This window comes from Streptopelia decaocto (assembly GCF_964273445.1).
Source record: "Streptopelia decaocto genome assembly, chromosome: 5".
Taxonomy (NCBI): domain Eukaryota; kingdom Metazoa; phylum Chordata; class Aves; order Columbiformes; family Columbidae; genus Streptopelia; species Streptopelia decaocto.
In genome coordinates this window covers 57491759-57514096 of record NC_138659.1, presented here as the reverse complement: position 1 = coordinate 57514096, position 22338 = coordinate 57491759, and the positions used below count along the sequence as shown (strand labels likewise).

Genomic DNA, 22338 nt, shown 5'->3' with positions numbered 1-22338 from the left:
GAGTCCAGGGGAAACACAGGGAAGGGGGTAGCACTGAGGTTTGCGTATCCTACATCTCCTTTACCAGGGTACAGGAAACCTGGGCAGGAGCCGTGCTTGTGGCCTGGTGGGTCTGGTGTCCTCATGGCTGGCTGTTGCGAGCCTTGGGGTCAGCCCCATGCTTGTCTGGCCAGACATGGGCAGAGTGGAGGGGAGTCCCTGGCTCCTTTGGATGGCCCATTTGGATGCTGTAGCTCCTGCGCTTGCCCTCTCTGCTGCTGCCTGGGGGCTCTGCAGCTGGCACAGCAGCACACGGTCCCCACTGGAGGGACTTTGCAGTGTGGCACCGCTCCCTGGCACTACACTGAGGCGAGCACTTGGCCCAGGCTTAGAATGTGCCTTGCAGGACCCCGGGGCAGCCTCGCTGCTTAATATTGATGGACTCTGCCTGTGTGGAGTACTGGGGGCCCTAACCCTGCAGATCATTTTCGCAGCTGCTGTGCTGGCTCAGGTTCCTCCTTGCTTACAGCACAGCTCTCAGGTGGGACGAGGGGCTCAGCAGGCAGGGGGGCACTTCACAGCATTGCCTCTGCCTGGGGCTGTCCCTGGGCTGCTCCTTTGCCAGTGCATGGTGGTGTCTGAGGTGGATCCAGGGGAGGGAAAGGAGGAAAGTGTTGGGACTCTAGAATGGGGCTGTGAGGTTGGGAAAGGTGCAGACTTGGTCCAGAGGTCAAAGTGAAGTAGCATCCAGACTCAGGGTTTTGGGGGTGAGGAGAGGGATCAGGGGAGGAGGGGTAATCCTGGCCTGGCTCCCTCTCATCTGTCTTGTGTGGGTTCCCCCACTAACAAACCTGTTGGGAAGGGCTGGTTCTGGGATCATCCCTGGAACTAGCCCAGCATCCTGGATGCTCATGCCTTCTCTGGTTTCCTCTGAGTCAGACTCTCCATGTCACTCCCCCGGCCCCCTCCCTGCTGGGAAAGACGAGATGAGACCAGAGAGTATCTGAGCCCAGACACTGAGGGGCCTGTGCCCCCCAGTCCATGCAGAAAGCTGTCTCAGCAGCAGTGGCCCTACAGCCTCCAGGAGTCTGGGCTCAGCTCCCCCTGCTCTGCATCCTTGCGCAGGGCAAAGGAGAGGGCCCCACTCTGCAGGCAGGTGTCCGACAGAGTCGGTGCAGGGAGCTGCATGACTGGCATCAGCACATCTGGGAGGGAAGACCCTTCCTGAGGGACAGCCAGGCAGCAGGGTGGCTTGCCCACACTGAGCTCTTCTCCCTGCAGGCGTGGCACGGCAGGGATGAGGAGCCGGCAGCGGATTTTTGCGGCGGTGATGCGCCTGCTCCTCAAGTGCCTGCGGCTGGGCCGGCGGCGGCGGTTTAAGCTGGTGTGGCAGGCGGAGCAGCTGTGGCACTATGGGCACCTCTGCCTCCGCTCCTTGCTCTACAATTCCTTCACCAACAGCGACGTGGTGCTTGACTCCCTCTTCGAGCCCATCTACTGGCTGGTGGACCATGTCACCCGGTGGTTCGGAGTGGTGAGTACCCTCACTGGGCAGGGGAGCACCGGCTCTGGGGGCTGGGGTGAGCCTGCTGCTGGGGCAGCTGAGTCTCGGGGCTGCCTGTGCTCTAGGGAGAGGGGACCTCAGCTTGTGGTTCAGTTTGTTTTACTGTGGCCAAATCCTGTCCTTGCATCTGCCCAGGCAGAATGCGGCAGGTGCTGCCTGCTGTGGTGACCCAGGCCCCTTTTCCATAGGTTTTTGTGGCACTGGTGATCGGGCTGACGAGCTCCATCGTGGCCATCGTGTATATCTGCCTGCTGCCCCTCATCCTCCAGACCTACACACCTGCCTGGATCTGCTGGCATCTGGCCTACGGCCACTGGAACCTCATCATGATCGTCTTCCACTACTACAAGGCCATCACCACCTCGCCTGGGCACCCACCACAGGTGAGGCACTGACTGGCAGTGCAGCCCCTCCCAGCTGGGCGCTGGGGACAGCTAAACCAGCCTGGTGGTGGTTTAGCTGGATGCCTCCCCCCAGATCGGGGCAGCCAGGCTGGGCAGTGCAGGAGGGGAGGGGAGCAGCACTTGGATGTACAAACCCCTTCTGACCTGTGTGCAGGCCAAGAATGATCTCACCGGCGTCTCCATCTGCAGGAAATGCATCGCCCCCAAGCCGGCTCGCACCCACCACTGCAGCATCTGCAACAGGTAAGGCTCCCTCCCTCTGCCCACCACAGCGCTTGGGGCAGCTTCAGGACCGCTCTCCTTGCCCTCCACTATGCTGTGAGACCAGGGCCCCTTCCCCTCTGCTCTGCTGGCTTCCCACCTCATCTCCAGCACAGCACGCAGGGCTGGGGGAGCTGCCTGCCCCTCCCAAACACGGTGCTTGTGCTGGCATTGACACTGGCACTGTTCTCCTTCCTCCCAGGTGTGTGCTGAAGATGGACCACCACTGCCGTATCCTTCTGCTGTACTAACCTGCAGCACTGTCCCGGGGCAGCCAGCCCTGCATCCCTCTTCTCTCCCTGCCCTGCTCCTTTCCTGAGCCTGCCAGCATGGGGAGGGGTGCTGGGGGTCAGAGAACCACCCTGGTCCCTGGGGGTGGGTTTGGATCTGTGGCCCGTCATGGTTACACACCTTTAACCCCAGTGGCAGCCTGGCTAAACAACTGTGTGGGACACTACAACCACCGCTACTTCTTCTCCTTCTGCTTGTTCATGACCATGGGCTGCATCTACTGCAGCATCAGCGGCTGGGAGATGTTCCGGGATGCCTACGCAGCCATTGAGGTGAGCAGGCAGGTCCCAGCCCTCGCCCTGCCATGCATCAGGGCCGCCCGGACTCCCCAGGCTGAGCTTGCAGAACAAGGCTGGACCAGGCCTGGCCTTGTAGTGACTTTGCTTCCCCTCTCCCTCCTCCTGCGAGGCCCCCAGCTGCCCTGGTCCTGCGCAGGGGTGAAAGGGAAGGGCCCTCTCCTCTGTTTTGGGCCCCTCACTACAAGAAAGACATTGAGGGGCTGGAGCAAGTTCAGAGAAGGGCAACGGAGCTGGTGAAGGGTCTGAAGCACAAGTCAGATGAGGAGCAGCTGAGGGAGATGGGGCTGTTTAGCCTGGAGAAGAAGAGGCTGAGGGGAGACCTTATTACTGTCTACAGCTACCTGAAAGGAGGTTGCAGCATGGAGAGGGTTGGTTTCTTCTCCCATGTAACAAGCGATAGGATGAGAGGAAATGGCCTCAAGTTGCAGCAGGGGAGGTTTAGATGGGACATTAGGAAACATTTCTTCACAGAAAGTGTTGTCAGGCACTGGAACAGGCTGCCCAGAGAAGTGGTTGAGTCACCATCCCTGAAGGTGTTTAAAAGACAGATAGATGAGGTTCTTAGCGATGTGGTTTAGTGCCAGTGTTGGGTTAACAGTTGGACTTGATTAATCTTGAAGGTCTCTTCCAACCAAAATGATTCTATGACACACGTAACTGGTGCCCTCTTTTCCATCCCCTTAGAGAATGAAACTGCTTGAGAAGGAGAGACTGCAGGTGGCTGCCAACCAGGTGGGACTTCCCTGTCCCCCAGCTGCTCCAGGCAGTGTTGGGCAGAGCTGCCCTGCAGGCTGGGTCCTGCCTGGGGCCCTGCTCTACAGGAGCACCACAGTCAGAACCAGCCCCTGTGCTCATCTCGTGTCAGAGAGCTGGGGCTGGCCAGGCAGCTCTGCTGTGGGCACTGCCTCCAGCAGCTCGGACTCTGCTTCCCTGTGTACCAGTTTCCAGTGGCTTTGGCTGGTGGCAGCCAGTGGCAGCTGCCTGGCATGTGGTGCTCAGTCCCTGCTCTCTGGGGAGGCTGCAGCAGCGTGCATACATCTTGCCCCGAGCATCAGTTGTGGTGCGCTGCAGTGTCCTGCTCCCTGCCCCTCCATGTCCAGCCCACTGCTTCTCACCCCTGTGCCAGCTCTCACGTGTCTGTCTCGTGGCTATCTCAGGCTGCCTCCCATCACCCTGGCTGTTGTGTTGGTTCCAGCCCCAGTCCTTTCTATCCGTCTGAGCTCTGCATCAGTGAGCAATCTGTCTGGCTCTAAGCTATAATGCACCTTGGGTAATCCTGTCCCCTTCTGGTCCTGTTTCAGACGTACTACCAGACCCCACCGCCCACCTTCTCCTTTCGCCAGCGAGCTTTCCACAAGAGCGTGGTCTACCTCTGGGTGCTGTGCAGGTGAGGATGCCCAGGGGCTGGGAGAAGCAGCACGCAGCATTGCTCTCCCTCTACCTCCCTAGGGCTGGGTTGACTCACTCTAGCACAAATGTCCCTGCCCTGCCAGCTTTTAGGCCACAGATAAGAGATTTTGGCTCTCTGACAGAGGAAATTAAATGAGCCCTTACAGAGCTGTGGGTGCAGAGAGACATTCTCAGCCCTCCACAGCAGTGGCACCAGGGAAGGAAGGCCTGTGTGCAACCTGCTGTCCCTTGCTGTCCCCAGCTCGGTTGCATTGGCCCTGGGTGCCCTCACGCTGTGGCATGCTGCCCTCATCACCCGCGGGGAAACCAGCATCGAGCGGCACATCAACAAGAAGGAGAGGCAGAGGCTGCGGAAGAAAGGCAAGGTGAGCGCAGCGTGCAGAGCGGGAGGGCTGGCCGGGGCAGAGCCAGATGCAATGTGCGTCTCCCTGGCCTGCAGGTCTTCAGGAACCCCTACAGTTACGGCGGCTGGGATAACTGGAAGGTGTTCCTGGGTGTGGATGTGCCAAGGTAAAGCCCTGAGGATGCTCCTGCTCAGGACGTGGTCACTCAGCAGTGAGTGAGGTGCTGGGACACTGGGGCTCTCCTTAGGCAGCTGGGGCAGAACAAAACGGTGAGCATCTCCTGCTGTGCGCTGCTCTGGGCTTCACAAAGCTTGGAGGACCTGGGCACCAGCTGCCTTGTGGCTCCTCAGCCCTGCCTGGTGGCCAGCTCTGGCCAACTCACCACCCCATTGCCAAGAGAACCACGGCTGAGGAGCTCAGCCATCTTGGCAGCTCAGGGACTCGGGCTGACATCCCTCGTGGGTGCTGCCAGCGCAGGCTCAGTTCTACAGAGCTGAAAAGCGCCAAAACTTCAGCTTTTTGCTGCCATCTCGCTTCTCTCCCCACAGGCACTGGCTCACCCGTGTCCTGCTGCCCTCTCCTCACTTGCCCCACGGGACGGGACTGAGCTGGGACCTGCCTCCCTGTGTGACCCAGCAGCGCACCCCACTCCTGGCCATCTGAGCCCCGGTGCTGCAGACATCCCTCCCCGCAGGCAGGGGAGCGCGCTGGGGACCCGCTCTGCCACCGTGACTCCCTTTGGCCTAAGCACCTCGTGGAAGGCTGGTGCTGACACATACCATTGATCGGAGTCACGGGAAACTGTTTGGACAGTGTTGGTGCCTGGACACCTGCTCTCAGCTCCTTGGTGGCTGCAGGCAGCCCTGGGGAAAGGCAGCAGAGCTGCCGCTCTGCGCTCCCACTGAAGGTGCTGCCCTCGCCAGCACAGGTACGGGTCGGCACATGGCCCAGCTCAACTCCACGGCAGGGGCAGAGGATGACACCCTGCCCCCAGGCACACCCCAGGGAGCCTTTTTAAGACCAACTAATAAATATTTTTTTCTAAGAAAGCCTGTCTCTTTTCCATGGTGGGGGTGCAGGGGAGGAGAGGGAGCCCATGATTTCCCAACATGGAGAGAGGAGTAAGGGCCTGTAACCAGCAGCACTTTCAGTGGCTCCGCATCTGGAACTGAACTGGAGACCCCCACAGCATTACCAAAACAGATGTATTTATTCCTCTGGCAACCTGAGTTGCCATATGTGTGTGTGCAGGCCTGCCCTCTCCACTCACACAAGCGAGTCTGTTCATCACTGTCCCTGGCTGCAGCAGAGGCTGGGCAAGCCACGAGCGGCACAGCTCCTTCCCTCTGGTGGGTGCTGGGAAGAGGGCAGGGCTGCCAGGAGGGTGCTGTGGTGAGGGGTGCTGTCCACTGGCCCCCATGCTCCAGCCCCAGCACTCGGGGCACCAATGTGCTCTGAGGGTCCATGGCATCAGCTGGATGGCTTGGCAGGTTAGCAGGGACCTGGTCAGATTGTCGGTTGGCACAGGGAGGGGACAGAGGATGCTCACCTGCCCGGGCTCCCCAGCAGGAACCTGTGGTGACAGAGATGGTGCCATTAGCCATGCTCCCAACACACCGGTGCCCCAGCAGCTCCAAGCCACACACACTCACCATTCCCCCCGTGCTGCCACTGCCTCTTTCCGCACCAGCCTCTTCTTGTCATCCAAAGGCTTGGCCAGCGCCCGGATAACGCGGGCCTTGTATGGGAGCAGCTGTAGGACAGAAAGGACTCTTGGTGAAAAAGCTGGGTGCTAGCTGCACCCCAGAAGGAGGTTTGGGACCCTCTTGCCCCTCTACACGCAGGAGCACTTACCACTGTTGTGGGCAGGCTGGTCAGCGCATGGGCACAGCGCAGGGCAGCGATGCGGACAGCCTAGAACAGACAGGGCTGAGGGAAGGGGCACGGGTTGGGGAGAAGGGTGTGGAGGGGGAAGGAGGGGACACACGCACCATGGTGGGGCTCAAGGTAAGGCTGAGGAACTTGGTGACCAGTGTGTTGACATGCAGGCTCATGATCTGGGGGGCTTCAAGCAACAGTGGCTGGAGGCAGCTCAGCGTGGAGAGCTGCACCACACGGTCTGAGCAGGACAAGGCCTCGAGGAGGAGGGGAAGCAGCTGCAGGTGGGGAGGACACAGGAGACATGAGTAAGTCCCAGCTATGCACTCTGCACTGCCACATTTCCACCGCCCCCAAAACTGGCTCTCACCGTGGGCAGCTCTGTCACGAGCACAGGCTTGGGGAGGTGATTGAGCACATGGGACAGGGCCTTCAGGTAATTCGCCTTCACATCTGTGGAGAGCAGAGACAGTTACAGGCAGGGGAGGGAAGGGATGCTGGCTCAGGCCCCCTGGATAAGGGGGAAGAGAGGACGGCGAGGCCAGGCTGGGGGTGGCCACTCACCGGGGCCAGCCCCGTGGAAGCCCTGCACCAGCTTGGGGACGTTGTCGGTGAAGAAGCGCTGGCGGAACATGATGCGCACGTCGGCGTGGCAGCCCTTGTGCAGCACGTCTGGGGACTCGGCCATGAGCAGGAAGAAGCCGTCAGCTGTGGCGGCGCCCAGCTCCATGTCGCCCAGCAGACCCAGCAGCTGCGAGGGAAAGAGCCCTGAGATGGGGTGCCCTGCTGCTGCAGGGTCTCAGCTGGCCATGGGGGGAGCAGGCAGGCTCCTCTGACATCACCTACCCCGTTGCTGCTTACCTTGTCTGTCAGGTGGGAGCTCAGGGGGTGGTAGCGCAGCACCAGGGCTTTGGTTACCTGTGCAGGCAGAGCAGAGTCAGCACCAGCCTGGGGCCCCCTGGCTCTGCCCCCTTACACCCAGGGTGGCTCTTACCCAGAGCAGCAGGGTGAGTGCCTGCATTCGGCAGGGGCCCTGTGCAAGGCCGGGCTCCATCCTGTTCACTCCAAGCTGCAGGATCTCATCCAGCTGCTGCCCTGGGGACACAGAAGGGACAGGCTGAGCCATTCCCCTGCCAGCAGCGGGCAGGGACCCACAGCATCCTGCCCAGCCGCCCTTACCTTCTGGGTGCTTGTTCACCAGCCCTGCGAAGCACTTGGCAGCTGTGGTGGCCGTGAAGGGGCAGTTGCAGGAGCAGCTCAGTGCCAGCAGCTCCCGGAGCAGCCGTTCCTGCTGAGGAATTGCCACCTGGACAAGACGCAGCACGTTACAACCCAGGGCCACGTCTGCTCCGTTCTTCTGCCCATGGAGCTTGCTGTGGACCCCAGCAGGAGGGCACTTTGGTCAGGGCCCCTTCCCCATCCTGCTCCCCACCAACTCACGTTGCGGGGCAAGGAGCAGACAAAGGCCATGAGGAGGGCAACCAGGCGTCTCTGTGCCTCCAAGTACTCCCCATCCTGCGGGGCAAGAACAATGCTCATGTCATCATGTTCCTTGCTGCCAGCCTGTGCCAACATCATCATTCCCTGCCCCTGTCCCGGCATCCCAGCCCCAACCACCCAACACACCTCAAAGGGCTGGAAAGAGCAAGGAAAACTGTTCTGTGGTAGGAAGGAGACCTCTCCGTCCAGGAAGAGGGGCACCACATGAGACACGCTCTGTGCAGCCAGCCTGGGAGAAAGCAGACATTGCAATGTGCTGCTCTGGGAGGGTCAGCAGAGAGCTCCGGGGTACCTCCCAGGAGGTGCAGGGTCCCCCTGAACAGCATCCCGGCCCAGCATCACTCACTCAGGGCTCAGGTGAGTGGTGGCAGCGCTGATGACAGGGACCATGGCAGAGAGCACCTCTTCCTCTAACAGTGCCTTGCCCAGCAGCGTCTGGGTGCTCTCTGTGGGCAGAGGGAAGAAAGGGACACGCTGGAGCCCACTGCCCAGAGGAAGAGGCAGGCACAGCGCCCTGACCCCCACTGGCCCCTGGGCAGGGCTGCTCTGCCTCTGGCAAGGGGCTGCAGGGCTCGCGGTTGCCGGAGGGCGGCAGCAGCAGCGCTGGCTGTGGGGCCAGGGACCTCAGCCCAGGAAGCCCTCAGCTCTCCCCTCCAGTCCTACACCTACCTTGCATGGCAGCCTGCACGGCCATGGCCAGCAGGCAGGGCACCACCGTCTGGTGGAAGTACCAGCAGCTCTCTTCGAGCTGCTGGCACTGCAGGGCCACGCGGTGCAGGCTCTGGCACACAGAGACCATGTCTTGGGGGCTCCTGGCCTCGCTCTCTGCAGAGCATAGTCACGGTCACATCAAACAGCCACAGCACCCACCGCCCTGATCTGCACCGGGACAATACAACCCCCTCCCTCCTCCCACACCAGTGGCAGGATCCACAGCCCAGCCCTGGGCTCCTCGCCCCACAGCAGGCCCCCCTCTCTCCCAGCCACCCCTGGTAACAGAGGCACCTCCTACACAGAAACACCCCGTAGAGCTGCCTGCTGTGGGCTGCATTACCTTTCTGCACCTTCCGGAGATGCTGCAGCAGGACAGGGACGGTCTCCCTCACAATGCTGGGGTGGGTGGACATGGCTGCCAGGGCCTGCAGACAACGCTGCCGCAGGGAGCGGGGGTCCCAGGAGTTCTCCTCCTCCCGCTCTGGAGAGGGAATACACCTCAGAGGGGTGCTGGGGTGACCCCAGACCCCTCACGCAAGGGCATCCAGGGCCCAGATGCTGCCAGGGCAGATGGGGTGAAGCAGCACAGGAGAACCAGCCTGTGTCAGGCCCAAGGCACCCTGCCCGCTCTGTGGCTGGGCAGCTCCTCCCCTCAGGGCTGGTCCTGGCCAGGCTGGCTGGTTGCCAGTGCCAGGCACAGCTTTCCCTGTGCCAGTACCACACTGCCTGCACCGGGAAGCCCCCAAGGAGAGCCACCCACCCAGGCCACATGGCACAGCCCTACCACCTCACAGGAGCTGAGCGGGGATAGCTTCACCCCTAAAGCAGACATGATTCCCTTCCCAAGGCTGCAAGCCCTACCTGACTGCAGCTCCTCTTCAAGCCTGGGTACCATGCGTCCAGAGAAAACCTTCGGGTAGATGGGGGCTAGAGATCCAGCTGCCTCCATCGCCGCTTCACTGCCAAGGGCAAAGACAGCAGAAGGGGTGACGTGAGCACTGCAGACCCTGGGCTACTTGTACACCAGCTGCACAGATCTAGGCCAGTAGGTGCCTCCAGTAACCACTTCTCAGCAATCTGCCCTTTTCACCCTACTGGTACACAGTGCAGCTTTGCCAGGCCCAGACTTTTTGATTTCCAGCCCAGAAATTGCCTGGTTTATCCCTTTGCTCTTACACCCACATGGTCTTTTAGTTCAGACAATTCCTGTGTCTTGCCCCCCAACTACAGCCCTTCTCTGCAGCAAGGCCAGGCTTCGTTCCTCTCCCCAGAGAGTAGGTGACTGCAGTGGTGGCAGCCTGCCCCTCACCTGCTTTGGGAATCCTCCTCACACAAGGCAAGACGGATGAGGTGATCCACAACCAGCTCCAGGTCAGAGGGAGACAGGAAGCCTGGAAGAAGAACCGTAGAGGGATCCTGCCCTCAGCCAAAGGCTGTTCTGGCCACCATCCTTTCCCCTCCTCCAGGCTAATAGAAATGCAGCAGGACGCCAAACACCACAGATACAAGGTGCCCAGCAAAAACAGGCAAGAGAAAGACTAAGTATCTTTGAAACTGATGGCCCGCGTATAAAATGCTGCCACTGCTTCTGTGCACCTATGGACAGCAGGCAAGTATGTCCCAGCAGCCACAGGCACAGTGTCTCCCAGAACAGAATGACACCTCCCTCTGCCTCCCCAAGGGAAACACGGCACCAACCTTGCAGAGAGCCCAGGACAGTCAGAGCCCTGATCCCGACCAGCTGCAGCTGCACACTGGGGTCAGTCAGCGCTGAGAAGACCACAGAGCAAACCGGGTCTCGAAGCGACAGCAGAGTGTTCTCATCTGGAGAGAGAAGCACAGAGTCACTGCCTGCGCCTGGCTGTCACCACGCAGCCACCACCACAGCACTTGACAAACCCTTTCTGGGGCCCTGTTGGTTGACACCCAATCATGCCAAGTGCCTGGGACACGGCAGGGGGTCACACACGCAGCCACCCAGGTCAGTGAGCTTTCCTTCTCTGTCAGTACAAAGGAAGGTGGGGCCACAGCCAGCAGCCCCCTGGGACACAGGTGCCTCCAGAGGAACCAGCAAGCCTCACCTTCTTCCACATGTCCCCACTTCTGCTGCAACTCCAGGAACCCCAGCAGCATTTCCAAGATTGTCCTCCTCTGGCTGCTCTGCAGGGACACAAAGGCGTAACCCAGATCACCGTCACTGCTGGGACACGGCTACGCCTCAGCCCAGTGCTGCAGAGACAGAGGGTGCCCAGCCAGGGAAGGATGTCCACCTTCATACCCTGCTCCCACCATGCCTGCCAGAGCCAGCAGGCACGCTCAGCCCCGCGATGGCAGAGCCTGGGGTGACTCTCACCTGCGGGTGCTTGGTGTACTGCTCCAGCAGCAGGGGCAGGACGTTGTGGGTGACGTGGTGGTAAGCACGGAGGGAGGCGCCCGCTGCTGCCTGCAGAAGTTTGGCACTTGGCCACACCAGCTTCATGTCAGGCTCGCACAGATGGTGCCTGCAATCTGAGATATGCTGGGCGTCAGCTGCAGAGCTCCTCTGCCTCATGTGCGGGGACGCAGCTGATCTCTGGGCTGGGATGTGCTGCTGGGGTGCAGCTCTGAGCTGCCCCACAGCCTCCCTGGCAGAGCTGCTTCCTCCGGCTCCAAGCCCACAGCACAGCCGTGGATGCCCCAATCCCAGCAGAGGGGAAAGCAACTAAATCCAATAGACATTTCCTACTGTGCCACCTTCTCCTCCCTTCCTGCAACTAATTCCCTTGGAGAAGCCAACAGTGGCTGTGAGAGCTAGAAAGATAAGAGAGGCTTCGAACAGAAGAGGAGGGCAGATCTCTAGGCAGAAGCACACTTTGCAGGCTCAGGGCAGGGGAGGTCTCTCTGCTACCTACCTTGCAGGATGCTGCTGAGGAAGGAGTCCAGCAGGTCCTCGGTGTCAGAGCTGAGCACAGAGCGTGAGAGGCAGGCAGAGAGGGCGTGCAGAGCGGCCAGGCACTCCGCCTCGACCTTCTCACTCGCTGTCTGGAACACCTGCAGGAGAGGCTGTAGGATGAGCCAAGCTCCAGCTTCACACTCTCACCGTGGGCTGAAGGGCTCAGACTCCCTCTTTGCTTCCCACATCCTTCAAAAATGCAGTGTGGCACATCTGAGCCCCAGGGCACAGTACGAGGGCTGGGCTGTCCCCTCCTGTTTTCAGCTGGGGCTGTCCAAGGTGGGGGTTGCTAGGAGATATGGGGCCCGCCTGGTCTGGCTGTGAACTCCTGCTCAGCAGGAGCCCAGCTGTGGTGGAGCATTTGTTAGGGGCTCCGCAGTACTCACCTCCCTGCGCAGGGATGACCAGAGGCTGGGGAGGAATTCCTGCAGCTCCTTCTGCCCATAGATGGCACAGCAGGCAGTCTGCAAGAGGGAACCAGGAGAAAGCATCAGAGAGAAGCCAGTACTGGGAGAACACAAGAGCGGGGACACTGTCTATCCTGGCAGACTCACACTGAACTGCACAAACCACTCAAGGGAGAGAAAAAGAAGAAAGAGTGATGCAGGCCAAACTAGGACCCTAGAAATGGGCAGGGAAAAATGTAATGAAATATAACAAGTGTAGAGTATTGCATCTGGGCAGGAACAACTCCAGGTTCCAGTATAAGCTGGGGAATGACTTGCTAGAGAGCAGTGTAGGGGAAAGGGACCTGGGGTTCCTGGTGGACAGCAGGATGACCATGAGCCAGCACTGTGCCCCTGTGGCCAGGAAGGCCAATGGCATCCTGAGGTGTATTAGAAGGGGGGTGGTTAGTAGGTCGAGAGAGGTTCTCCTTCCCCTCTACTCTGCCCTGGTGAGACCACACCTGGAATATTGTGTCCAGTCCTGGGCCCCTCAGTTCCAGAAGGACAGGGAACTGCTGGAGAGGGTCCAGCGCAGGGCAACAAAGATGATTAAGGGAGGGGAGCATCTCCTTTATGAGGAAAGGCTGAGGGAGCTGGGTCTGTTTAGTTTGAGGAGACTGAGGGGTGACCTCATTAATGTTTACAAATATATAAAGGGTGAGTGTCACGAGAATGGAGCCAGGCTCTTCTCGGTGACAAACCATGGTAGAACAAGGGGTAATGGGTTCAAACTGGAACACAAGAGGTTCCACTTAAATTTGAGCAGAAGCTTCTTCTCAGTGAGGGTAACAGAACACTGGAACAGGCTGGCCAGGGGGGTTGTGGAGTCTCCTTCTCTGGAGACATTCAAAACCCATCTGGACACCTTTCTGTGTAGCCTCATCTAAGTGTTCCTGCCCCAGCAGGGGCACTGGACTAGACGATCTTTTGAGGTCCCTTCCAATCCCTAACATTCTGTGATTCTGTGAAATTGTGGCTCTGCAAGGGAGTCTCCATCTGGCAGGGAGAAGGGCTCAGAGGTGGCTGCTGCTGCTGCCACAGGCCAGCTCTGGGCTGAAGGGAAGAGGGGATCCCTCCTTACCAGAGTCTGTAGGGAGTCAAGCTTGGCACTTTGCAGGTCTGAGTCCAGCTTCTCAATGAGTAGAGGGAGAAGGAACTGCAGAGAGAGGTAGTATTTAGACTCAGCCCCCTCTTTGCATCACTTTGTCCATAGTCCTGCAGGGCTGCAAGCTCAGCCTCTGACAGGAGAGCAGAGGTGGGGGGACACCAGCCACAGGCAGCCCCTTCCCAGGGTGTCAGCATCAGCACCTGTCCCATGCCCAGCCCAGCAGGAGACAGGGCTGCCCAAGCATGGGTTCTTGCTTCCAGATATTCCCTTCCCACAGAGCCACAGTGGGAGCTGCAGCACTATGAAATGCAGCCTGTGCTCAGGGAACAGTTGGGTGCTCAAGAACCCCCTAAGAGCTTCCCACCTCTGCAAATTGGGTCGTAGAGGCTAGTACGGCCCGGAGGCTCAGGATCAGGTCTTCTCTCTGGATGCCATGAGGGTCATTGGGGGGCTGCAAGGGAAACAGAGAGAGCAGGTCACTGGTCAGGAAACCTCCCAACCTAGCCATCAACCAAGGCTGCATCACCTCATCTCCAGCAAGGCAGCAGCGATGCCAGTCACTGCAGCCAACCTGGCATGGGCCTGTCAGCCTGGGCACCACTGATCGCAGCTAAACACTGCCCAGCCAAGACTCTCACCCACTCTCTCTTCCCATCCCCTGGAGGGGCCACAACCCCCTGAGAAAACACCAGAAGGAACAGGCTGTGGCACAGGGCAGACTCACTCACTGGAGTAAAATCGATGGGGAAGTAGCAGGACGTCACTTCAAACAGCTCCTCCACAAAGGGACCTGCAGGGAAAGGACAGAGGACGTGAGCAGAGACACTGGGCAAAAGAGGCACAACAGCTATGTCTAGGACCCATGACAGGCTGGCCCTGCACCTCCCAAAGCATGACAGGGACAATCCCAGCTCTGGTCAGACCCAAGGGCCACTCATCCAACAGCACAAAGAAAAGTTACATGTCCCCAGCTCAGTTCTGTACAGGAGGCACAGGCTCACCCAGGGTGTAGTTCTTGGCAATGAGATCACGCACAATCTGGAAGGCCACCAGCAGGTTGCGGGGATCTTTCTCCCCATCCATGACCTGGATGAAGCCAAAGGTGAAGTCGGCACCCAGGCCCTTCAGCTCTGCAAAGAGGAGGAGTGTGAGTAGATGCAGGACAACGGGCCTCACCAAAATGGCATTAAATCAGCCTGGTTTCCCCAGGCCAACAGCTCTTCCAGCCCTTCACAGGCAGAGCAACAGAGCCTTTGGAATAGGCAAAAGTGAGGCATTCTCCCAGCCTGGACAACCCCAGAGTGGTTCTGGCATCTGCGCCCTCACCTTCCTCCCTGGTGCTCATGAAGTTGGTGATGATGCTGTAGACTGTATGGCGATCCAGCTGGAGCAGGGACTGGAGGGAGGAGCAGAGCAATCAAAGCAAACTTCTGCACACAGCAGCGTTGCTACCCACCACCCAAGGGCAGAACCCCAGCAGTGCAGCTGCTGCCTCCTGGCTTGCAGCTCCCATTTACCACATGCAAAGTGCGCACATGCCTATGCAACAGCACCTGAGTGTGACTGCGTCCATCACTGCATAAATGAACCATCACAGTCACACCAGGGCCACACATACTGCCCAAGGCCCTGCCAGCATAAATAGTCTTAAACTGGAGGAGAATTTGGGTGCTGAGGGCACTTAAACACAGCCTGGAGAACAGAACAAAGGAAATAACTCCCACAGGGCTGAGAGAAGAAAGGACAAGGGCCAAACAGGACTCTCAGCTGCCGTCTGCCTCTGACTCTGCAGTGAGACACTGTCTCTAAGCTCTGCAGGAGCACTGCACTGCTGCTGAAGGATGTGCTACGCTGCACTGCCACCAAATGCGCTCAGTCCTCAGGGTAGACAGTCTGTCCCCAGACATCCAGGGAGTGGGGAGCAAGGACAAGAGGATGGGAAATCACGTTGCTCACCTGCACATGTACCTCCTGGAAGATGGTTTTGAGCACAGATACTGCTAGCCCTGGGGACAGCACCTCACACATGCTCTGGGGACAGGAAAAGAAAAGCAAAATAGAAAACGATGATGGCAGCCACACAACAGACTTCCTGCTTCTGTACTGCAGTCAGCTGCAGGATCCTCTCCTATGCCACAGAAAGCTCACCACCCCCACAGACAGGACAGGACGTGATGCCCATCTCGTCCCTGCTGCTCCCCAGAGCAGCCTGGGAGTTCTGGCCCCAACAACAGCACAGGGCAGGGAATCACGGCAGCCTCCTCTCCGCTGCCCCTCTGCCAGGGCACAGCAGGAGACAGGGCAATGCTGCTGGGCAGGAGCTGACAGCCCAGCCAGGCCACGCTCAACAAGGTGCTCCAACCTGTACCCAGGTGTTCCACCTCCCCAGCACTGTTCTGAAGCACAGCCCAGTGCTGCGGGCTGGGGGCTCAGCTCACCAGTGCTCGGAGTCCCTGGAGCACCGAGGGGATCACAAGGTGATGATCTTGCAGCCGGTTCTCATAGAACAGGACCAAATGCAGCACTGTCAGAAACAGACACCAACCTGCGTTAGTCCCAGGAAATGCAGCTGCCGGGCACCAACCCCAGCTCTGGCAAAAGCAGCTGCCAGATGAAGAGCAAGCACATCTCACGCTGGTGAACAGGACAAACTGCCACATTTGTGTGCACTCACCTGGCTCCAACACCTTCACCCTCCCCCCATCAGCAACTCACACCTGACTGCAGTGGGGCAGCACCCATCCCAGCCATTGCAGAGGTGCTGGAGCCACCCGAGAGGTGTTTGCCCTGGCCTGTCCAGACACGTGGGTGCAGACACCAGCGGGGAAGCAGCAGTTGCCTGCTCAGTGGAGGCTGAGGATGTCCTGGGGTGGGGCACAGGGCTGAAGCAGGAGCTCCGGCTTCCCTGCTTGGCTCCACAACACGTTCCCGGCCCCTGAGTCATGGCCACGGGCGCCTGCACACCCCGGCCCTGGGGAGGGGCAGCAGGAAGCAGACTGGAAGAGCCGGTAGCAGCATCCTGCGCCCACAGCTGCTGCAGAAACTCACCCCCCCAGGAGGCAGCCTGACACAGCACTTGAGACATGAACTGCGTGAGGAGGGACATGCAGAAAGACAGGGCCAGCTGGGGGTGTCACAGCAGCTGCCTGTGCCTTCCTAGGGAGCTGGCTCTGGCCCTCCAGAGCTCCTGCTGACTTGGCTCTAACCCATTTCGCTCCCCTTGCTCAGCTGCCCTGGCTTTGCCAGGCATCCCCACCAAACCTCCCCACCTCCGGTTGCCCCTCCAGAGCAACCCAGTCCCCACCACAGCCATCACCAGTACACCAGTAGCTAGTCTGTTCATACTCTCTGTGCAGCTGCTCTCAGCCCTTGCCTGGCACCAGTCTGAGACTTAGAGAGAGCCAAACGCCAAGGACTAAGCACCTTTTACTTCCATCTTTCCCTTCCTCCACCTCACTCACTAGCTGCCCCCACCTTGTCAGCCTGCATGGGTTCAGCTATCCATCAGCAAGACCTTCAGCTCCAGGTCAAAGTTTGGCAGCACTTATTGGCTTCCACTGCTGCCTGTCAGTTGCTATGGGACATTTCACACAGCCAAACCCCCTTGCCTCCACGAATGGGGTGTCTTCCTCTTCCCACCCCAGTCCTCCACTCCACTCTCATCCTTACGCTGATCCCCCCTCCTCTTCAGGGTTCCCCAAAACTAATCTGGGCAGGCTGTAGGGCTTCAGTGTGACTTGCTTTGTGAACAATGGTTTTCCTGCGTTGAATCACCACCCAAGGATTTTGACATGCAGATGTGTCCCCAAGATTTCCCACGTGGCGCTGAGCATGCCTGGGTGTGCAACACCCACACACTGCCACGGGCACCAGCTGCAGCCCAGGGATTTGGCGTGTTCAGGGAGTGACACGAATTGTGTGGTGAGGCTGGCAAAACGGCTGCAGCATGCGGCCCTGTGCACTCCTTGGACTTTGACTGAAGAGACATGTACATAGTTGTCACGGTGCTAAATCAATCCCTTTGCCAACTGCAGGACAGACACCTAAGTGGCACAGGCTTTGTCCCCAACCTGCCAGCAGCCACTCCAGGGCCCGGAGTAGCCCTTACCTTCCTTCTCCTGGAGCTGGAAGTAACACTGGAGCAGAACTTGTGACAGCAGCTGGATGCCTCGCCCTCGCGTCCGAGGATCTGTGTTCTCCAGGCAAGGTCTAATCCAAGTGGGGGGAAAGCCCAAGAGACCCGCTGTGAGCAGGGACACCCAAGCAGGACACACATCCTGAGCAGACACATTATAAAAACAAAGAGGTGCTGCTCTCTGGGCAAGAGGGAAGCAGCCCAACGCTGCCTGACTTGTCAGCATGGTGGGAACAGACTCCTCTTCCTCACGAGTGCTGCACACATGCACCCGGCCCCAGAGCCATGCAGCAATAAATCCAAGTTCTCAAGTCAGACCAAAGAACGTGCTCTTGCACCATGCTCTGCACCTGCAACTCAGGCTCCCAAGATCACAAGGGCTGAAAGAGGGCAAAGCCTCTTACAGTGAGGTAAACCCAGCCCCCAGCTTGGCAGAAACAAGCCTCCCCGAGTCCCAGGCCACAACAGCTCAGAGACAGAAGTGAAAGCTGAGTGCCAGCCAACTCGTGACATGGTGATGTGCAGCTGTGTACTCAGGCAGCTCCTGATGGGACAGTCCCAACTGAGAAGTGCCCTGCAGCTCGATGCCTGCCACAACACCTCTCCTTGGCCCTGGGAGAACATCAGGAGCTGCTTCAGCCTTGTTCTTTCCCAAACAGCTCCTAAGTCCTAGGAGGGCAAAGCACCGCTCAGGCCCCATGCTGCAACCAGACCAGATCCTTGCAGGCCTGTGTGCTGCTGTGTGTCACCAGTCCTGACGCCAGCTCATCCTGGATGAACAGCATACTTTTCCTTCTCACTGTCGCTCCTTGCAGGAACCTCCCCTGCAAGGCCCTTACACGACATATAACATTTATAAGGCTTTTCTTACCCCAGGGCTTCCACAAGCTGCAGTACAGTCCAGCTTCCATCTTTCACCCCTGGAGAAAGGACGTAAAGAGAGTGAACCACAGAGACCCCCAGAGCATCAGTGACGCTCGGCACTGGAGAGAAGTACCGGGAAGGGCCCCAGCACCACAGCAGGAAAAGCTGGCTGGGTGCTGGCACCTCGCTAAATACCAAAGGAGCCATGTGTGCTTAGTTAGTGGAGCTGCCTCCAGCCCTGCCTGCAAACATGTCTGGAACCAAGTGCTGCCTTGACTAGATCAGAGCTGAGAGCAGTGACACTCACCTGCACTTTGCCTGTACCCTCTCCCTACAGCCTGGCTGCATCCACTTTGCTGAGAGGCCAAAAAACAATTCCCTAATGTGAGCAAGCTGGGAGGAGACAGAGAGCAGCCCCCCAGGTACTTCCCAAGGGAGAGCTGGCCAAGCAAACAGCCCAGGCACTAGTGATCACCCAGCTCCCCACCGCCTCCATGCTGTGCTGAGCAAGACCTGCACAAACTCCCTGTGAGATGGAGGGCAGGGAGAAAGGCGGCTTTGTGGTCAGAGGAAGATGAAGCTTTGGCACTCCTGGAGCCTCTTTCCAGCTCTGACTCAGACACCCCACCAGGTTGCCTCACCTCCTGCCTCAACATTCTTGCAGCTCAACTGGGGGAAGAGTCACTCCTTAGGAGGCTTTGGGAAGGACCTGCTGCATCCTATACGAGCCTTGGCAAAAGGGCAGGTTCTCCACCCCCACCAACAACCACCACCGTGTCACTTTCCCCGTAGGAAAAGCTCTGTGCGTGCCCTATGGTCAGACATGGGGTGGGAGGGAAGGGACTGCCTTACCTTCAGAACCCTGACCTGTACATCAGGTGGCAAAGGACATTGCTGGGAAACAAGAAGCACCCCTCACTCTGTACCTGGACAAAACAGCTTTCAAAAAAAGCACCTTCCGGTCACTGAGACTCACTGTCTTTGCCCAGGAGCACTTCTGGGTACTCCAGAGGGCCCTGCACATCCCTCTGTCCTGCTGAAGTCTTGCCTACATGACTGACAGGGCATCCACTCCCTCAGAATCCTACAGGTTTCATTTGAAGCTTTCCCAGGTCTTGTCTCAGCCAGTGTCTCCTGCTGCTGCAAGCATTTACTGTCTCTCTGTAAGCAATTATTTCCAGCATTAAGCCACACTGTTCATCAGAGAGCAGTCTCTGGGGATGGGAGAAGGGATGATGGTGTTTTCTGACAGCAAGCAGCCCCAGAGACAGAGCTTCCACTCCCTCTGGGCACAGCAGGGAGCGTGAGCCCGGACTGATGGACAGAACAGGTAAGGGGAACTGCGAGAAAGAGAAGGCCACCAGGTCGCAGAGTCAGCAGGCACAGGCTGAGCAGGAGATGCCTTGAGCAACAGCCATACAGTGCTGGCAAAGTGCAACAGCAAGTGGGTGCTGTGCACTGGCACAAAGCAGAGTGAGCGGCCAGCAGACCTCACATGGCCCCTTCACACCAGCATCCCAACATCCCGTTCTGCAAGCTCCTGCAAAGCCCTCGTGCCTCTGAACCACCATGGAGAAGGTCCAAGACAAAGACTGTCTATGCAGCCAAACACTTTGCCTCTGCATTTTCAGAAACCAAAAGCAGCATCTACACAAAGCTGGTTTCCTAATAACAGGAAAGAGCTGAGGTGTAATGATCAAACCACAATCAGCTACTGATGCTCCTGCAGTTAGCAGCCCCTTCACTCAGCTATGGTGAGAGAACTCACTCTGTTTGGGGACCCAGGGATGTGACCAGCTTCACCTCTTGTGGTGTGACCACATCAGCCCTGACAGCACGACCTGCGAGTGCAGCCTCCTGCTCACAGGCAGAGCCGCACAGGCCACAGCTGAAGTGCAAGCACAGCTATAATCAGACCTGTGTCATCAGCATGGCAGGCACAGTGGTGAGCCTGTGAAACTTCTCCCTCCACATCTGGCAGCAGCAAGTTCCCAAGGTCAATTACATACCCGGAATCTCAGCACTACCTTTACCAGGAGAGGTTGCCTTCCTGTTCTGGTGCTCCTGCAGTCCAAGAGGCTAACCAGGAGCAAGATATTTACCTTTTGCAGCATTACTGCTCGGAATCAATCTGCTCCCTTTCCTGACACTTCCTCTCCCCTTTCACATGGTGGCCTAGACATCAATCACTTCCACACACTTTCCATTCTTGTCTTCCCCACACCCTCAAAATGTGAGCACAGCATTCCCGGAGAGCATGCAATGGATTCCTGTGACAGCAGTATCTTTCTTTCCCTATCTTTTAATAAATGAGTTCAATCTCCTTCTGCCGCCCACTGACCTGTGCAGCCTGAGCTGCCTGTGATAGCACTGAGGCCTTTCTTCCACTTGCCAAGTTACCCTCAATTTAGTGCTCAGCAACATATGGGAGAAGCTCGACGCATTTCTTCCAGCAATTGCACAACGGCCACAAGGTTAGAAAAAAAACCTGCCCTTTCGCTCAAGGATACGTGATGCAAGTTAATACTTTCTGATGTGTGATTCTATAAGAGGTCAGAGGGGCCAAAGGACACTTGCCGGCTCCCTCACTTGTCAAGGTAGGTTTGTCACAAGCACCATACAGCTGACGAGAGCCAGGGGGGCAGGGGCAGCTCTTCTCTTTGTACGTCTTTGAAGAGACAAAGCTTTCTCCAGGGACTTCTGTAACGTGACCATAGATGACATCAGCAGCTGTAAGGTTATCTTTCCCAATCTATCCCAAATATGTCAGAGGCTTTATGCAACTCTCTTGCAACATCTTGAATGTCACACAGTTTAGTGAATTCCTCCAGACTTGCTTGGCATTTTCTTCACCCTGCATTACATGGACCACCGGGTTACGCTCCCGTTTTGCCAGCTTATCTCATCTCATCACCAAGATACCATGGATCAGTTCACAATTCATCAGTCTCAGGAAAGGTCTATAAGCTACTCTTCTGTGTAATGCAGCCTACATAGTCCTCCTCTGCTCTCTGAACTCCCTTCCAAAACACACTGAAGCCAGTGCCTAGAAACCTAAACATGCCACTTTATCCTTAAAAAAAAGTCATGTTCCTGAAGCTGCAAGTTGCCTAAAACAACAAGTTCACCAAATTGGTGATCCAGGCAGAAAGCCAAATTATCCAAGATAATCAAATACCTCAAGCCGTGCCAGGAAAAGAGGAGAAACAACAGAGAAGGCAGTCAGAGCCTGGGCTGCAGAGCATGGGCCAGCAAAGCCAGCACATCAGTCGTCTCCTACAGCATCTCCGTAAGGCCAGAAGCTCCCTTCCCATCAGCACCTTCTCAGCCATCCAGTCACGGCCACCCCCCCGGCCAGCCATACTCAGTACCACTCACAGCAGCTCCCACTGTGCCCCAAGCCCCCAGTGCCAGGGCCTGCGGCCTCATGCTCCCGTCAGCTCACATCCCCCGTGCCGCAGCCCCCACCCCAAAGCCCCATTCCTGGCTCCAGGGCAGCCTTTGGCACTCCCAGCTGACCCAGCACCTTCAATCCCATCCCATGCTCTAGACCAGCCACCTAAAACCCCGACCCACCCCACAGGCCCCACAACTCTGCCTTGACCCCAGCTCCCCACAGCCCCGCAGCCACCCCCTCCCTCGCCTCACCCTAGAGCCCCCACCCGGCTGATGCCCCGCACCGAACCCACAGCTCCCAGTCCTCACTCCCTGCCCATGCCCAGCCCACAGCTGCAGGGCCATGCCCCACAGCCCATGGCCATGTTCTGTCCCACACCCTGCCATGCCCTGCCGCATAGCAGGGCCTGTGCCCAGCCCAGCCCATCCCCACGGCCCGCCCCGCCGCCCCCCAGCCGTGCCCACGCCCAGACACGCCCCGCAGCCGCACCCGCCCGGTACCTGCCGCCACCTCCGCGGCGCAGCCGTCCCGCTGCCCGGCCACGAAGTCCCGGACGGAGGCGGCGAGCGCCGCTGCTCCCGCCTCGGCCCCGTCCCCGGCCGCCGCCATGACAGCCCGCGCGCAGGGCAGCGCCGCCGACCCCACCACGCGCATGCGCCAGGCCTCGCGCCGCGGACAGTGGCGGCGCACGCGCGCGGCGGGAGCGCCCCCTCCTCAGCCCCTCGTCCCTGGCGGGGGGCGGGAGGGGCGGGGCCGGCGCGTACGGCGAGGCGGAGGGGACAAAAGTGCCGCGGCGGCGGGCGCGCGCGTGT

The 22338-nt window shown here is 58.7% G+C and overlaps 2 protein-coding genes across 9 annotated transcripts; one reads left to right on the top strand and one right to left on the bottom strand.

The window, feature by feature from the left end:
• Window positions 1–18: 18 nt before the first annotated feature.
• Window positions 19–5595, top strand: ZDHHC16 (zDHHC palmitoyltransferase 16). 6 transcript variants are annotated; one of them, XM_082053759.1, is made up of 11 exons: window positions 19–1131; window positions 1261–1513; window positions 1732–1926; window positions 2102–2190; window positions 2411–2439; window positions 2638–2771; window positions 3483–3530; window positions 4100–4185; window positions 4450–4568; window positions 4648–4718; window positions 5101–5595. In XM_082053759.1, the coding sequence occupies exons 1-10, from the start codon at window positions 926–928 to the stop codon at window positions 4683–4685; spliced, it is 1197 nt and encodes a 398-aa protein (XP_081909885.1). In that variant the 5' UTR covers window positions 19–925; the 3' UTR covers window positions 4686–4718; window positions 5101–5595. The 6 variants fall into 6 exon arrangements, with proteins under 6 accessions (XP_081909885.1, XP_081909886.1, XP_081909887.1 ...); XM_082053757.1 differs by having other exon boundaries at window positions 407–1131; window positions 4450–4573; XM_082053758.1 differs by lacking the exon at window positions 3483–3530 and having other exon boundaries at window positions 403–1131; window positions 4450–4573.
• Window positions 5596–5956: 361 nt separating this feature from the next.
• MMS19 (MMS19 homolog, cytosolic iron-sulfur assembly component) lies at window positions 5957–22279 on the bottom strand. 3 transcript variants are annotated; one of them, XM_082054370.1, is made up of 31 exons: window positions 22027–22274; window positions 18137–18185; window positions 17239–17339; window positions 15569–15654; window positions 15087–15161; window positions 14457–14526; window positions 14132–14260; window positions 13859–13920; window positions 13495–13581; window positions 13104–13178; window positions 11963–12040; window positions 11536–11674; window positions 10998–11152; window positions 10726–10804; window positions 10343–10468; window positions 9954–10035; window positions 9506–9603; window positions 8985–9125; window positions 8600–8755; window positions 8277–8376; window positions 8057–8159; window positions 7871–7945; window positions 7610–7736; window positions 7425–7525; window positions 7292–7348; window positions 6995–7181; window positions 6801–6883; window positions 6544–6708; window positions 6407–6466; window positions 6205–6305; window positions 5957–6125 (listed from the first exon to the last, which is right to left on the bottom strand). In XM_082054370.1, exons 1-31 carry the CDS (start codon window positions 22178–22180, stop codon window positions 6098–6100), a joined length of 3129 nt encoding a protein of 1042 aa, XP_081910496.1. In that variant the 5' UTR covers window positions 22181–22274; the 3' UTR covers window positions 5957–6097. The 3 variants fall into 3 exon arrangements, with proteins under 3 accessions (XP_081910496.1, XP_081910498.1, XP_081910497.1); XM_082054371.1 differs by having other exon boundaries at window positions 5983–6125; window positions 6407–6422; window positions 22027–22279; XM_082054372.1 differs by lacking the exon at window positions 8600–8755 and having other exon boundaries at window positions 22027–22275.
• Window positions 22280–22338: the final 59 nt, after the last annotated feature.